This window comes from Calidris pugnax, unplaced genomic scaffold (assembly GCF_001431845.1).
Source record: "Calidris pugnax isolate Ruff unplaced genomic scaffold, ASM143184v1 scaffold27, whole genome shotgun sequence".
NCBI lineage: Eukaryota > Metazoa > Chordata > Aves > Charadriiformes > Scolopacidae > Calidris > Calidris pugnax.
Genome location: NW_015090893.1, coordinates 6604778 through 6619840, shown reverse-complemented (window position 1 = coordinate 6619840; position 15063 = coordinate 6604778). Strand labels below are relative to the sequence as shown.

Genomic DNA, 15063 nt, shown 5'->3' with positions numbered 1-15063 from the left:
ATGCTGTCTTGGGAACAGGGCTATGATGCTGAGAGCTGCCGTGAGTGTTACCTGCTCCAGATCCTGCTGCTATAGTGTGTGCAGCTGCAGAACGAGCCATTCACTGCTGGGGAAAGAGCATTTTTACTATCTCAGATATGAAAGATGTCACAGCAAAACATTTGGTGCTATTTGCTTGGCCATGTGTCTAGGACCTGCTGTCGGGTAGTATAAATGAATGTTGGTAGACTATTGCCTTGGCGCAGAGTGCATCTACAATGCAAGTAAGAAATGTGCTCCTCTTCTTACCTAGTTCAGTCTTTCCGCTCTTTATTTTGCCCTGACTGTGCTGTGACAATGAATCATCAATGATGTGACTCCCTGGTCTGGCAAACAGTCGTGGGGCTGAACCTCAGCCACTGTCTGAACTTACTGTCTTGCCCCATCTGTCAACCGAGGACTTGTCATCCCGTGTCCCCTGAGCAGCAACCTCTGCCTCCCCGAGGTCAGAACATTAAAAGTGGCCATTGCCTAAACACAAGCTTTGCCATCTGATGGACAGGAACCTTGTGAAGATGAAGCTTTCAGGAAGTCTCTGTCTGTTTGGGGGTTAATCCATTGCAGGGCAGGTTTTTTTTAAAAAAAAAAGTCAAAGAGAAAAACCCCAACTTGAGGCAAGTTGAAAAGCGTAGCAAAGCAAGGGGTTCTTCCCCATCCCATGGGAAGACAAAGTCATGCCATTAGTGCTGTGAACTGCTGAGCTCATGTTTGCAAAGGGACCTGCAAAGAGACAATTTCAGCTCTTGTGCTTGTATCCCTCAGGAGATACCAAATAACTGGAGGCCAAACTACCTTTAAGCACATGCACAGGAGGTAGAGAGGTGAAGGATCTGCCTGTTGCAGGTAGCATCTTGCAGTTGATGCAGTCTCTGCTCTCTTTTCAGTTGGTGAAAGCCTAATACGGCCTTATGCAATTCAAGTCCTTCCCAGGATATGATGCCTGGGCTGCAGGGAGAATTTGATCTCATGCTTCTATTTCTCACATTTGAAGAATAGTAAATCCAGAAACTTTGAAAGAAAAAAGCATCCTTAAAAAAAAAAATAAATAAAAAGCATTAGAAACAGAATCTCAGCATTGGAGAGGGCTGCTGGGGACTGGAGCCGGGTTTCTGGCGCTGTGCTGGTATATACCTGTGATAAACGGACCAGCAGCTGACCTTTGGGCTGCACGTTGGCATTGCTGTAAGCTCGGAGGAGAGAGAAAAGGGCTCTGCTTGCTGAGGGATGCTGCTAGCGAGGGATGGCTGTTAAATATCCGTCTGTCCGCTTGTTGATGGGTCAGAGTGAAGGAGAGACAGTGAATCAAGCAGAGCCTTTCCCTTCCCTGGGCACGTGAGCTCGTGCCTGCATGAGAGCAGATGAGACATGTCATGGCTGGTTTGGGGTCATATCTGTCTTCTGTCACCCCTCCCAAGGTTGGGCATTTATTTCATAGCTCGGCTCTAACTGTGGCTCTGTACACAGGCACAGAGTATTTCTACCTAACAATAGACACAGACATTTTGCTTGCTTTTCCTATGCCTCCAAAGCTTTAATGCACCCAGAATCTGCTTGTTCATTCACGATGTGATTTCACAGCCCAAGCACCCTCCCTGTGGGAGTATTGGGTCACTGCTCCAGCAGAACACCAGATAGACTTAAAAGCAGATTCCAGCAGTTATAGCACTGGGCAAGAGCACATCCTGGTGACTGTCATGCTTTTAAAAGAAGTCAGCTCCAGAAGTCAAATGTGTGTGCAAACAGATTGCCTCACTTAGTCCCCAGTTCCTTAGCCTAATCAGGAAAATCCCTTGAGCCCCCAGTTGGCTCCTAGAACTCAGATGATGTTTTTTCCGTCTCCTTATCTCCAAAGTTATGTCTACTGGCATTTAAGTTCTATTCAACTTTGCCTTGAAGACCAGGACCTGAAAACAAGTAGACTTTGTGTTTTCAAAGCCTCCTTTCCATGGAGACCATAAGGCTGTGGTGATGGGCCAGCTCATTGCTCATTGTCAGTGGACTGGTCTGGAGACCTGTCCAGGGCTTGCTTTTCTCGTGAACTTCCTGAGAACACTGAGGACTTATCTGAAAACAGGCTGTCATCTACTCAACAGGGAGTGTAATAGGAGAAGAAATCAATCCAACGAAAGAAGGAAGGCCCTGGTTTGTTAATTTAGCCAAGACATTCTCAGGACTGAAACCTGAGTGGTGAGGTGGCTGCCCAAGAGCTGTGACATGTTTCTGAGCAGATTCAACTGGGTTCTCAGGTATGTGGAGGACTATGGCATGCAGAGGATGTCACAGGAGTCAAGGCAGATTTTTAGTTACTCTGTGGAAAGGAGACAGTGGAAGACATGGACCATTGCCTTTCCAGCCTCTGCCAAAGAAGCTTCTTTGGGGATGATGCATCAAGATACAAACCTCCTCTTTGCTGATAGAGTTCCCTGGAAAATACATAGGGTGCCTTACTTCTTTGGGGATTAAACTGCCTTTGTGGTATTTTGGGCCATGTTAGAGAGGAAGAATGCACTGTTTTTTGTTTTTTTTTTCCTCCATTCTCAAGCAGCTGGAATGGATTTAGTCCCATTACAGCTATTATTTGCAATTTCCATTTTTATGGGCCATAATGGGGATGTGATTCTCAGGCAGAGCTGGCAGCTACAATGAAACATGGGGTTTTTATTTCTTGCAGTTCAGCTACTGTTCAGTACGTTTCCCTGAGCCCAGCAGAGCTGGGTCTAGTCCAATACAGGCACCTAGTGTTTTTGTATGGCTTGGACTTTTCCCTCTAAGCCACACTCAAAGCCCTTGTTGATGCTGCCTTCCTGCAGCAATCTGAAGATCTGTTTCTGTAAAACAGAAGTTGTCATTGGAGCTCAGAGCTGTTCACTGATTCAGCTAACAGTATCCCTCCCCTGAAATAACTATTGAAGTTAGTAACAAAGTTTAAATGGCCAGAAAATTAATCACAAAACAAACTAACTTTCAGTATTCCTCAGTTAGAATGCCCTGCCTCGGTTTTTCAGCAATGTCATTAATTAAGGTTTCCAGTGCTTTGCGATTGGCAAGTGCTATGAGGTTTCCAACAGCCTTGGAGACCCCTAAGCAGAGAATTTAAGCCCAATGGGAACGTGCTTCCCTGGGTGCCCCCAGATGAGCAGCGTGGCTGCTCAGTGCTGCCAGGGCTCTCCTGACCCAGGGTTGGGATCCAGTTTCCCTGCTCCAACGAGGAACAAAATGCCTACAAAGACAAATGGTTGTTGTTGTTGTCTGTTGTCTTTTTTTTTTTTTTTTTGAGCTTTGTGCCTCTATGCTTGGTTGGTCCCTTTTCTGACATTTGAAAAGAGCATTGCATTTGCAAGTGTCTTTTTCCAGATGTATCTAAAACCTTTTCCTCTTAGTTTGTCTCAAGACTTTACAAATAGGGCCACATGATACAGCTGACATGCCCAGCTTTTCTTCCTCCATGGGCTTTTAAACCCTCACACTGATCCTGTGTTTCTGCTCTGTTTTGTCAAATACCAGCTCTCCAGGCTTTTTTTTTTTTTTTTTCTAGTATGTCTAGGCAGTAGGTTTTCTTTTCCAATAGGATTCTTAGTTTGTCTTCCATTTTGATATGCAGCTTCATGGCTTGTTTCCTGGTGTAAAGAACTTACCATCTGATGGTGCTCACCCTTGAATGGGGACACCACAAGCAGTATCATCACAGTGCTGCTGGCTTTATCTCTTCTCTTCCTTTCTTTTTTTTTCCCTTCACAGGTCTTGGACCAGTTTCCTCAGTCAGTGATGGGGAAAATTATAGACCTGTGGTACCCAGCATATCAGGGTGTGGCTTATTTGCAGGTGGTCAGTTATCAAACCAAAATAAATTTTTAAAATCAGCCTACAGTGAGATGACTGGGAGAGACAGTAGGTAGCTCCCAATTATGGATCAAACTTGAAGTTCATAAAACTAGTGAGTGGAGAGTTCATAGCTGATGCCAAGAAACCTCTGGGTCATTTCATTCCCTTGAGGGGAAGAAGGTCTCTCCCTCTGCATTGCTTTCACCTCCAGGAACAGCTGTTTCAAGGGCTTCTGCAGATGAGTACAGTGAGACATTCCTCCTGGAAGCTCTTGTACTTGTTAGCCAAAGGAAATCACAACTGAACAAACACTTCGAGAGCTTCTGAGACTGGCCTCGGAGCAATGTGCTGGTAGTGACTCCTGGGTGAGGTCTGGGTTCTGTCTGAGCCCAGTGTCTGCACTCACCAGCTACAGAGCACTCCCAAGTGTTTGCTTTTCCTCTGTCCTGCTGCTTGCCTGGCTTGACATCCTCTCGTGTTTATTTGAAGTGAGAAATGTGATGAGGCTTTTGTGGAGAGTATGTAGAACGTGCACTGAGCTGGGGACATAGAAGGAGGTTTAAATAAAACAAGAAACTTAAGCGTTCTGTTCTTGAATCAAGGACTTGCCATGTCCTTGCTTAGAAAGGACACCTATCTGGAGCCTAAATACAAGAGCGAGGTTCATGCAGAATGAGCTGATGAACATGTACTCTGGAGGTGAAGGTTTCTGGCTACTACATCTGTAATTAGCTTTACCAAACTCTGGTCTTTATAGTAAAGCTCAAATTGAGGTAGCAGAGTTGGAAAGCATGACATCTCAAAGATGACTTTTAATCCCGTTTGACTGATGTGTTTTGTGTCGGGATACAGAGAATTGGTCAGACAGTTCAGGAATTGTGGCACTGGAGAAGGGACTAAGGAGGCACACCATTCCCTGGGGACAGAAGGCAATCACTCAGATACTTCAAGGGGTTCACACCTTGGGAGCTGGACAGATGAACTCCACCATGCTGTGCTTTAATAAAAGTCCTTGGGACATACAGTCCTATGGTGCCTTCAAAAAACATGTGGAAGTACCTCTTCCTATTGTCTCATAATAATGAGGTGGCAACTGGTTTCATGTGGCTCAGAGCCACATGGGGTGTCCTGGGGGTGTTGCAAATAAAATATATTCCAGAAATCAGTGTATTATCTTATCTGAGCCAAGACTTCCATTAGCAGGGGTAACAACAAGAAACTCTTTCATTCCTATAGATTCTTGAAACTGGGAAACTGTCCAGGAAATACTAGAAGTTACACAGCCAGTAGCTGGATTTGTCTTTTATTGCCCAAGGTGTAAACAAGTAGTGGCAAAAGTACACAGCCTGGATATTTTAATATACAGCCTGATGCCAGGGTTCTTCTACCAGTCTTGACTAAATGTTTCTCATTTAATAATAGTTCCCTGACTGCAAATATTGCTTGCAAGAGCAGAGCAGAACCTCCATGCTTTTGGATTTGAAAGTCCTGCAGCCCCTAGGCTTTCAGCAAAGATGGGAACAAAGGTTTTCCCTGGTTTGAAAATGAGAACTCAATACAGGAATAACAGTGAAGACTAAGAACTGCCATTATGGTGTTTTGATAATGAGTTATCTTTCGGGAAACAAATGTGAGTGGATAGAGCAGGAGTTAATTTTTTGTTTTTATGGAAAAAGTTATAGTAAGACAGGGCAACAAATACTTTTAACCCAGGACCAGCAGCTCACTCTTGAAGCAGGCTCTGATCCGTCGGACTCAGTACACCACAGATTTGCACCTAGTTATTGCAGGAGGCATCACACAGGTTTCTGTGAGAAATCTGAGCACTCCAAGAATGTTTAACACGAGTCTAAACTTTGAATTTTCCAGCTCACTCCGATGCCAGAGCAGGTTATGTCACAAATCTGCATCAAGTTACTCCCTGTTTCTAAATTGATGAGGTAAACTTGAGCTAGTTGTATGTGTAATGGTGAAGTCACTTATGTCTCTGTAATGTAAAACGCTTTTGTATAATAACTGAATTGCAAACATTCTTGCTTGAAAGTGCATATTAGACTCTGTCTTTAACATTTATAGAATATAGATGTAAAATGAATGACAATTAATGGGAGTGCCTCTGGGAAATAAGGTGCTTTGTTCAATCAGATCTCCTGAGCACAGCTCTGTTGTATTTGTCGTTTGAACGTACAGCCTGCTCTGCTTAAGACTTCTGTATGGCACGAGATAGGCAAGAGCCACTTATCTGGAAAATAGTGGATAATCACATTATTAAGATGGAATATGCAGCAAAAGCCAGGTTTATTTTTGTGTTTCTTTCATCATCTTCTGTTCTTCATTAAACCGGTATATAGTTTGGTAGATGCAGTGGGCTTACTTCTGAGGAACAATTTTAATTAGGAACTGATCAAGACATTTCTGATTAAAGGCACGTTTGATCTTTGGTTTTATTCAGCATTTACAAAGGAGACATGAATGTTACAACATCTCTGCTGCACTTTGTAATGTGCCTAAAATCCTACCTATGCCTAAGGCAGAGATTTGATTTTTCCATAGCTATAGAATATTTGGCAACCTCATTGAAATAAGTAGACCCTGCATATCCAAAAAGCAGTGTTATGTTTATGTGAAAATGAAAGGGGGAGGTTTGGCATGTGAAGGGTCACTGGGAGCCACATTTAAAAACTTGAAAATACATTGTAAGGAACAAAATATAGTGCCAAGGTCCTGCAAACTCCAGGTAGATGTGTAAGTTTGTGATTTGTCATTGCACAGGGCTTTGCAGGAGAGCTCTCCTGCGGTCCTGTTACTGGATCCCGAACAGAGGAATTGCAGCAGCTGCCCTTCCTCCATGTAAATATCATTATTGTAATCTAATGCTAATTTCGTAAGTTAATTTTAGCTTATATTTTAGGTGACAGTCTAATGGCTTTTAAGGATTGTACTTACATGCATCAGCCTTGCAGCAATATCCTTTTGTATGTGGGTGTAAATTATCTAACACTTGATCTGCTGCTTGTGAAAGAGCAGAGCCAGGGCTGCATCCTTCATTGTAGGAACAGTCGAGGTGGACGTGGCTGCTGGACTCCCATCTAGTTTACCTGCAAGGGGGGAGAGGTCCGAAGTTTAGGCAGTGCCTGGAGGCTCACAGGCTTTGGGTTTGTTTCCCACCTTTGCCGCACATTTCCCACATAACTGTGCAAATGGTTGACTCTCACCTGAGGTCTCGGGACGTTATCCATATGAAGATGATGATAAAGCAGCACATTGTTCAAGATCACTTTTCAGCCCCATATCCCAATTTCCATCTAGAAAAGGCAAGAATTTCTGCTGGTGTAAGCTAAGGAAATTGCATGGACTGGCAGAAAGCTCATTTTTTTTTCTGGGTTTGTTACTTGGAACCCCTCCTGCCTTGCCTGGGCAGTCTCAAAGCCTGAGGTGCCTGCAGAGCTGGAGCCGTTGCCCTGGCCCCGGTGTCTCCTGAGGTCCCGCAGCGTCTGGCAGCTCCAGCACGCACCCGCTCCCGGATGGAGAGCGCTCCGCTCACGTACTGATTGACTGCGCAGCCCACACACGGCAATTTTTAAAACATTTAAATAGCCTGTCTTCTTTGCTTCATCTTGACAATTGATTTTAATCAGTATTATCAGCTGCTTAAAACACTTAATTCTCTGAAGCACTCCAGCGTTCAGCCTCCAGGAGATACGAGGAACAGAGGTGCAGAATCAGTGATGTTGTCAGTAGTTTTGTCCAGGAGGAGGTGGCCTGAGGTCCTTGTTTTTATCATTCATGATCCTACTTGGGCTGCTGCTGGTTGCAGTAGCGTGGTGTGTTTTCAGCCCCACACCAGCAGTGGAAGCAAGTCAGTTTGTAGAACATTTCTGAGGTCCAAACCAGCGTAAAAGGAGAAAACCTCATCCCTTCCCACCCCCCTCTCTGCCGCAATTTATTTGGCTAAAAAAAAAAAGCACTCAAATAAGCTAATCATATGACTGAATTATTTTGATATGTGGAATGCTGTTTATTTCTGGCTTGTCAATACTTAATTAATTTCAATCTGTTTCTAAAACAGAAGTGAAGTGCATAATTGATTTGAATCTGTTAGAAGTTGTCCTGCCATCTGCACAGTCTGAGGCAAAGCGGCACAGGCGCTGTAGCATTTGAAGGCCTTAAAAGAAATTACATGCTTCTGAATTAATGCTGACTTCTGATTAATATTTTTAAGTGGCAGTGGAAAAGAATAGGGTAACAGCTGGAAAGCCACAGATCAAATAATATCTTCCCTATTGTCAAGTCTGTATACTGAGACACACGTCGTTAGGTTTACTCGTAAAATAATGTAACTTGTTTTTTACGTGTTTAACACTCAGCCTCTGATTTTATGCCTAGCAATAATTAGGGGAGTAAGGAGGAGAGGCAAATGACAGCTTGTTTGTAGTTAAAGACCTACATGAATTATCACATCAGCTGGAGTTACAGAGGGAAAAGCCGTGGCTTGGTTGAAAACAAAGTGGACCGACTCTTCCATTCATTCACCGTACGCTGAGGCCACTGTTAAGAGGAAAGCTCTTTCCCAGGCTACCACTGCTCCAAACTTTTAATGTTTTTCAGTGAGAATTCCGCACATCCCGTGTTATGAAGTGCTCACTGCAGTCCCTGACTACCTCCAGGAGGTGCTCCAGGTTGGCTCTGCAGGCAGTTATTCCTCTCCAGTTTGTAAATGGGCCATCCAGCCTCCTTTGTATCAACTGCGCTCCCCTGCCCCCCAAAGCAACGTCTTTTTTATTCAACCCTCACTGTCTTCATCTCTCTCCCTCCCGCAGGAGTGTCTGTGCAGTGCCCGTGGTGCCCTCAGCACTGAGCTGTTTATTACTGATTTTTCCCACTGCAGCAGCAGGGAGGCCAGGGTGTGATGTGTGTAACGAAACCAGAGGAGCGATGTGCGTGGTCTTACCAACATGACTGATCTATGGAGTTTAATTGCTGCGTAAATATGCAAAAGCACTTGAGGTCATTTAGAAAAGTTGGGGTGTTTACAGGAAAGTAGAAATTGAGCTTGGAAAAATAATTACTACTTTTTTTTCTTCAGATTAATGACTATAGAGAAGAGCCTTTTAAAATGTGTCCATATATGGATTTTAAGAATTCATTCCACATCAGTATTTCACCTTTTTCCTTAAGTGATTTCTATATTCCTACTAACCAACAATCATTTTGTCTGAATCTCATTTCCTCATAATAGCAAACCCATCAATCTCTGCTTTATTAAACAGGGAAGCATTCTTGGAAGCCAGAGCACTCAGATTTGATCAAAGATGTTATGCAAACCATTTATTTTAATTTAAAGCAATATCCACTTCTTCCATTATTAACAGCTTTGAATTACTGAGACTGAATAATTAACAAATATTCCTACTTGATGATAGATTATTCAAAAGGCAGATGTACAGAAACATGCCCCAGGTGAACATCCTTCCTGCAACCCCAGTGATGCATATGCCTATTTAATGTTCCCCAGGGGAACAATGCAACATGGCACGAGAGAAATACTCTTTGGAAACATCTCCTAAACACTTCCGAGACTATTATCACAACAAATGCTCCAGAGATAAGTGCACCAGTGTGTGTTTCTGACCTGCTGGTCTCTGTTCAGAGCCCTGGGCTGTGGCCAGCCAAGTCAAATGATGCAGACCAGGATGCCACCACTTTCAGGGCAGGGTTTCCTCTGTATAGCAGATGGGAAATGTGGGCTTAAAACATTGCTCTGCTTCCTGGCTGAAGCTGAAGCACCCATCAGCCTTCAAGCAGGGCAACATCTGGTGAAATGTGGCTCAGAACTGGTCACCTTTGGCATTTCCAGAGATTGTTTAGATGAGTAAAACTCAAAATCCCTGTGGCACCAAAGAAGACCTGAGGTGGGTAATTCTCTTCAGTGTCTGTTGACTTGCACAGCTCTTTGCAGCTGATGAAGCTGGAAGGGATGAAGGTCTCTGTACCAGGCAATAAGCTTGTTCACTGGGGAAGGTTTCTGGCAGCAGAGAGCAGATCTAAGTCTTCACCTGCTACTATGGTCCCTGTGCTTCTTCATGAGCCCAAATGAGAGGAGTGCCTTTAGAATCAGAGCAGTTCTCCAAGGAACTGGACAAATCAAAATGCCTCACTCCTCCTCTTTACCTCCCTCCCTGGGATGAGGCCCAAGGGCACCCTAATACCAAGTATCTCTCCCTGGTCAGCACAGCCTGAGAGCCAGCGTCCCTGGAGGGGACAGGGATCTCTCAGCAGGCAGCCTCAAAACTCTGAAAAGAAGAGCCAGCCAGCAGGTTCATTCACCAGCCCCCCTCCCAAAGCACTGTATGGTGGAGGGGGAAGCCCCATCCATGGACAATGGCCAGCTCACCCCCCGGCAGGGCTCGGGGAAGAGGGAGGTGTCTCTCTCCTCTGTACACAACGCAGAGTGCAGATGCAAGGTGCTCAAATAACGCGGAGATGAGAATTGTTTGGGAACAGCAGAAGGACGGGCAAAACTCGATAAGACAAAATATACATCTAACTTGGCCTGGTTCTGTTTGAACTAAACCATCATCATCCTCTTTACCCCTGTGCCAGCGTGTGTGTGCTGCCGTGCTTACTCGGAGGAGAAGGAACATCTTTTGTATGGTGCTTTTCAGTGGGGTTTGATGTTTTGTTTCACAGATGCAGCCGCAGAGCAGTGTCAGCCTATTGTGCAGGATGATTTAGGCAGGTACAATTACAGCTCGGCAGTGAAGGTGCCTTTGATCCCGGCATCCCCATTGTTCCTGAGTCTTTTCATCCCTCTGGGTACCCAGCTAGAAGGCCTGTGCCTGAGACCTTGTTTAGAAGCTGTTTACTTGCAATTTCCCCTTAATTTTCAAGGCGTCTTTTTCTGCTGATGAACTTTATTAATGAAGGCTCTGCCATTCGGTTGTGCTCAACATACTGATGCTTGGCAAGTGTCTGACTTTCCCCAGTCATGCAGCAGCCATCTGCAGGCAAGTGATGGGCCTTGAGGTGGGAAGTCGGTGGGCCCAGAGCACTCTGTGGGGCTCCAGAGGAGAATCACCTTGTGCATCCTGCTGTGCGTGGTGCCCACGGGGAAGGACCCGCTCCCAGGTGCTCATCCTTCTCCAAAGGACTTTGCTGCAGTGCAGGTTCACGTGTCAGCAATTCCCAGCTTCCTGCCTCCCAAAATCTCCAAGGCAGGACTTGGCTTCTGGGGAAAATTAGGTTTTTCAGGTCAGATGTATGTAGAGATGGATGGGAGAGAGGGAAGGAGTGACATCCTATTCTAGGAGCAGCCACGTGGCCAGTGACTGGTTCTGTAGGGTGGCTTGGGATTTTAGTGTTAGGATAAGGAATTAGAAGTCAATTACCTTTAATTTTGAGGAAAGAATCTCTGTATGCAGTTTGGAGTGGCCACTGGTGACTGAGAAGCACAAAAACTGATGCCATTTGCTTGATTTTGCATTTAGCATGTTACTACGAGACCAAGGAGGAAAGATGCCCAGAGACAGTGTTCACAATGTATTGAGAGTTTGAGAGACAGACCAGAGGGAGGAAGGCAAAGGAATCCACCAAGAGCTGTTAAACACAAGGCCACTGTGGCGCATGGGAGGCACTGCTATATGTGTGTAGGCATTTCATCTCCTAGAGGCCACTGGCAGACAGAGTGATGGATGAGGCAGATCCTTTTGATGGATAGGGTTGTGGTTTTTTTCTGTCAGAGGGGAGGAAGTATGACTGGACCAGTGTAGGCAAATTGGAGGCAGCAATTGCAGTATAACTGCAAGAACTGCGGAAACAAAATCCGCTCGTTGCAGGAGTTGTCCAAGAACTAATGACCCAAGGTGTCAGGAAGCAGTGCTCTCCCATAAATACTGGGAAAGCTACTTTTAGTTCAGACAGAGCCTTGTCAACATTTCTGAATGCACCGAAGGATTTGTCCAGGGCTATCAGCTTCTTGGAGTCTTAATTGCTGTCATTGAAGTTGTGCTAAGTTCAGTAGATGACTCTTTCTAATTAAGTGCAAACTCTTTCAGGTGCTAAATAAAAACACCTCTTGACTTTGCCTTTCTCCTATCTTAGGATCTATAATTGGCTTGCAGAAAAATAAGTGTCTTGCTGGATGCAGCCCCATGGCTGCGTCTGAACCCTAGAGACATTCCTCTGTTAAGCATGAGTGGATTTACTGACGTTAGCAGTGAAAAACGGCAGGGCAAAAGAGGCAGTCATGCCTGTGCCTCTGGGCTGGGATCATTCATTCCAGCCCAGGATAAAATCTGTTTCCTTAGCAGGTACCCTGAGCCACCCGTACCCCCTCTCCTGGCACACTGGTACCCCAACAACCACCTCCAGAAGGACACCTGCCTGGCAGTGCTCAGAGAATTTTTGCCTGAAAACTCCGTAGAGAGGTGGGGTACACCCAGCTGTCCACTCTACATGACGTTTATTAATCTCTTAGTTTTATCACAGGAGGTTATCTGTAACTAAAAGCTATCTGTGCTCTCTCAGGTGAGAAAGCACTACTTGGCTTAGAGACATACGTTGATGAATCTAGAATGTGTAGCTGCCTTGGAACTCTTTCTTATTATAGCCAGATAATTGCACTTGTTTTTAAGCCTGCATATATCTGCCTAGTGCTGTGTTTTTGTATGAAACTGGTGTGACTCCAGGACATCTCCTTTCCTCTTCTTTATTTGCTTATAGCATCCTCACCCATCTGGATGAGCCTGTACCCAGTGATGTATTTCCTTGTACAACATTGAAAATCAAGGAATTCCTAAGATACTGTACATAATCAATATGAAAAGTACAACTTCAGCAAGCTGCAATCTGACTACTGGTGTGTCTGGCACTGGGGAGAGAAAAGTCATACTCAAAGTGACACTGTTTTTGGGGACAAAAATGGAGATTGTGATTAAATGGATGTTCTACAATGCAGGCTCAGGGTGAAGTCAGTCACTAGAAGCTTATTAACGCGACACGGGTAGCGGAGGCAGGACTTCAGCAGTCTCTAATCTTTTTCAGCTTTGCCAAAATCAGGAGAATTCAGTGAGATAAAGTGTAAAAGTCTGGAATGTATTTAGTAAATAAAAAGTGACCTCAGGGGAAGTCAAAGTAAAACAGAATAACAGTTCAATTTTTCAATTACCTGAGCAATCTCACAACATTAATCCTGGGGGCCGAATACCAGCTCCGTACACTGTGAAGAAATTTCCCTGATGAGTTAGTGTCAACTGCTGCTCTTAATGCCAGTTTATTTCTAGACACACTTGATAACACAAACAAACACCCATTCTCACCCGTGTAATGTAATAGGGAGAGTTACACAAGCAGGTGAAGGTTTAGGATGCATTTTGTTCTGGATACATAATTAGAAATAGCTTTAATGGCAAAGTGGATCAAAATTTTGTAAAAAGATCAATTATATGAGGAATAGAACACTATTGCATCTGTGTATTACCTTCCTGCTTTGCAGGCTCCAAAAAAAGCCCCAACACTTTTTTGAAACATTTCACAAGATATTTTTAGAAATGCAGACTTAAAATTATGTCCTCCTTTCTCTTCATTAACTAAAAGAAATTATTGATGTCAGGATAGGGAGAAGTTGGGCACTTCCTTTTAAAAATTTTTTATTTTGTTTTCCCGAATTCTAGAAAAGTTACCAAGTGAAAAAGAAAAAAAAAAGCCAGGCTGCTTCTTGTTCTGTGGCACGGAGTGAAGGGAAGAGAAAATAAGGGAAAATATTATATAGGAGATTTCAAAATTCAAGATGTAAAATGCTCATCTTGAGGAAAACCTTGGGAAAAAAATGTAAAAAAGAAAGGAAAGGAAACCAAAACACTTTTGCAGAGAAAATAACATTATTTATTGGGGTGAAAAGAGAATGCAAATATTTTTGTCCAGAGGCTCTGAATTGGAAGGGACTTTGGGAAATTGGGCACGGTTCACTCCAGCTCTCAGAAGTGGGCTCCTACACCATACATGTCAGCTTATCCACCCCTGGGAGACCTGGGTGACCACAGACACTGTAGGTATCCTCTGCTTGTAGCCCTTCTGCTGCCTCGCAGCTTTCCCCATAAATACGAAATGCTCTTTGTTAATAGTCTTGATGGGGAGGCTGCCTTGCTGCACCGGTGGTGGAGATGCTGCTCTTACACTTGGCAATCCCCTCCCAGTGCTGCTGCATCTTCTTTTCTTTTTTTTTTCTCTTTTTTTTGCCCTGTGTTCTCCCCAGTTCGAGTGAGGGCTTCGGTGTAGCGGAGAAGATCGTGCTGCTCACCTTCATCTCCGCCGTTATACTGATGGCCATCCTGGGGAACCTGCTGGTGATGGTGGCTGTGTGCCGGGACAGGCAGCTCAGGTGAGCCCCCCTGCCCCCCCACTGCCCTTCCACGGGGTGGCACAGGGGAGAATCCCCACCTAAAAAGCCCCGTGCCCGCAACTGAGGGCATAAACTGCCACGATGAAGGGTCCCTCTGCCCAGATGTTGCACCACAGCGATGTCAGACTCTCACATTCGCCTCAGTGCATCCCCACTCAGATCATTTTAGTATCCATCCTCTACATTTTTAGCAGTCTCAGTGTAAAAAAACCAGATAAATCAGTGAAAAACAGATCTATGCAGCGATTACTTGGAGAAGCGAGTTGGCCTCTACCCTTTTTCCATCTCAAATTTCCTAACAAGCCCATCAGAAAGACCACACAGATCAAGGTCCTGTTGCAGTTGTGGTGCTCTGCTGCAGCTTGATAAATGCTGCCAGTGATTTGGGGGGAGGGAGGGAGGGTGGTCACAGGCAAAACTCCTGTCTCGAGGCTTGCTGCTACCCCTGGGAGTTGTCAGACCAGCCTCGGGAGCAGAATGAGATATTCAACAGCCTCTATTCATATTCTGCGTGGGATTTTTAATGGATTTAATTCTATTTTATTGTTATGATTTAAAAAGTACTCTTCAAGTTAAAATTACAGCTTCAGTCTAGATTGTTCTCAGTGCTTTCTGGAAGGATTTTTCTCATTTTACAAGTAAAAATAAAGTCCCCCTCCTCCACCCCAAATTCTCCGATGCAAGCTGTGAGACTGAGCTGCACGCAGAGGCCTGTGAGCATCTATTTGCATCTTTGTGAGCAGAAAGATGTGTTTATGCAGGGAACCCAGTGGATATTTAGGTGTAAAAACCAGGAACAAGCT

At 44.6% G+C, this 15063-nt stretch overlaps 1 protein-coding gene across 4 annotated transcripts in view; it reads left to right on the top strand.

The window, feature by feature from the left end:
* Nucleotides 1–15063, top strand: part of HTR4 (5-hydroxytryptamine (serotonin) receptor 4, G protein-coupled) — a 103482-nt gene that overhangs the window by 18293 nt on the left and 70126 nt on the right. For all 4 annotated transcript variants that reach the window (XM_014948271.1, XM_014948274.1, XM_014948272.1 and 1 more), the window contains exon 3: nucleotides 14114–14239. In XM_014948271.1, the coding sequence (XP_014803757.1) occupies nucleotides 14114–14239 (126 nt within the window). The remainder of the gene's footprint in view (nucleotides 1–14113; nucleotides 14240–15063) is intronic.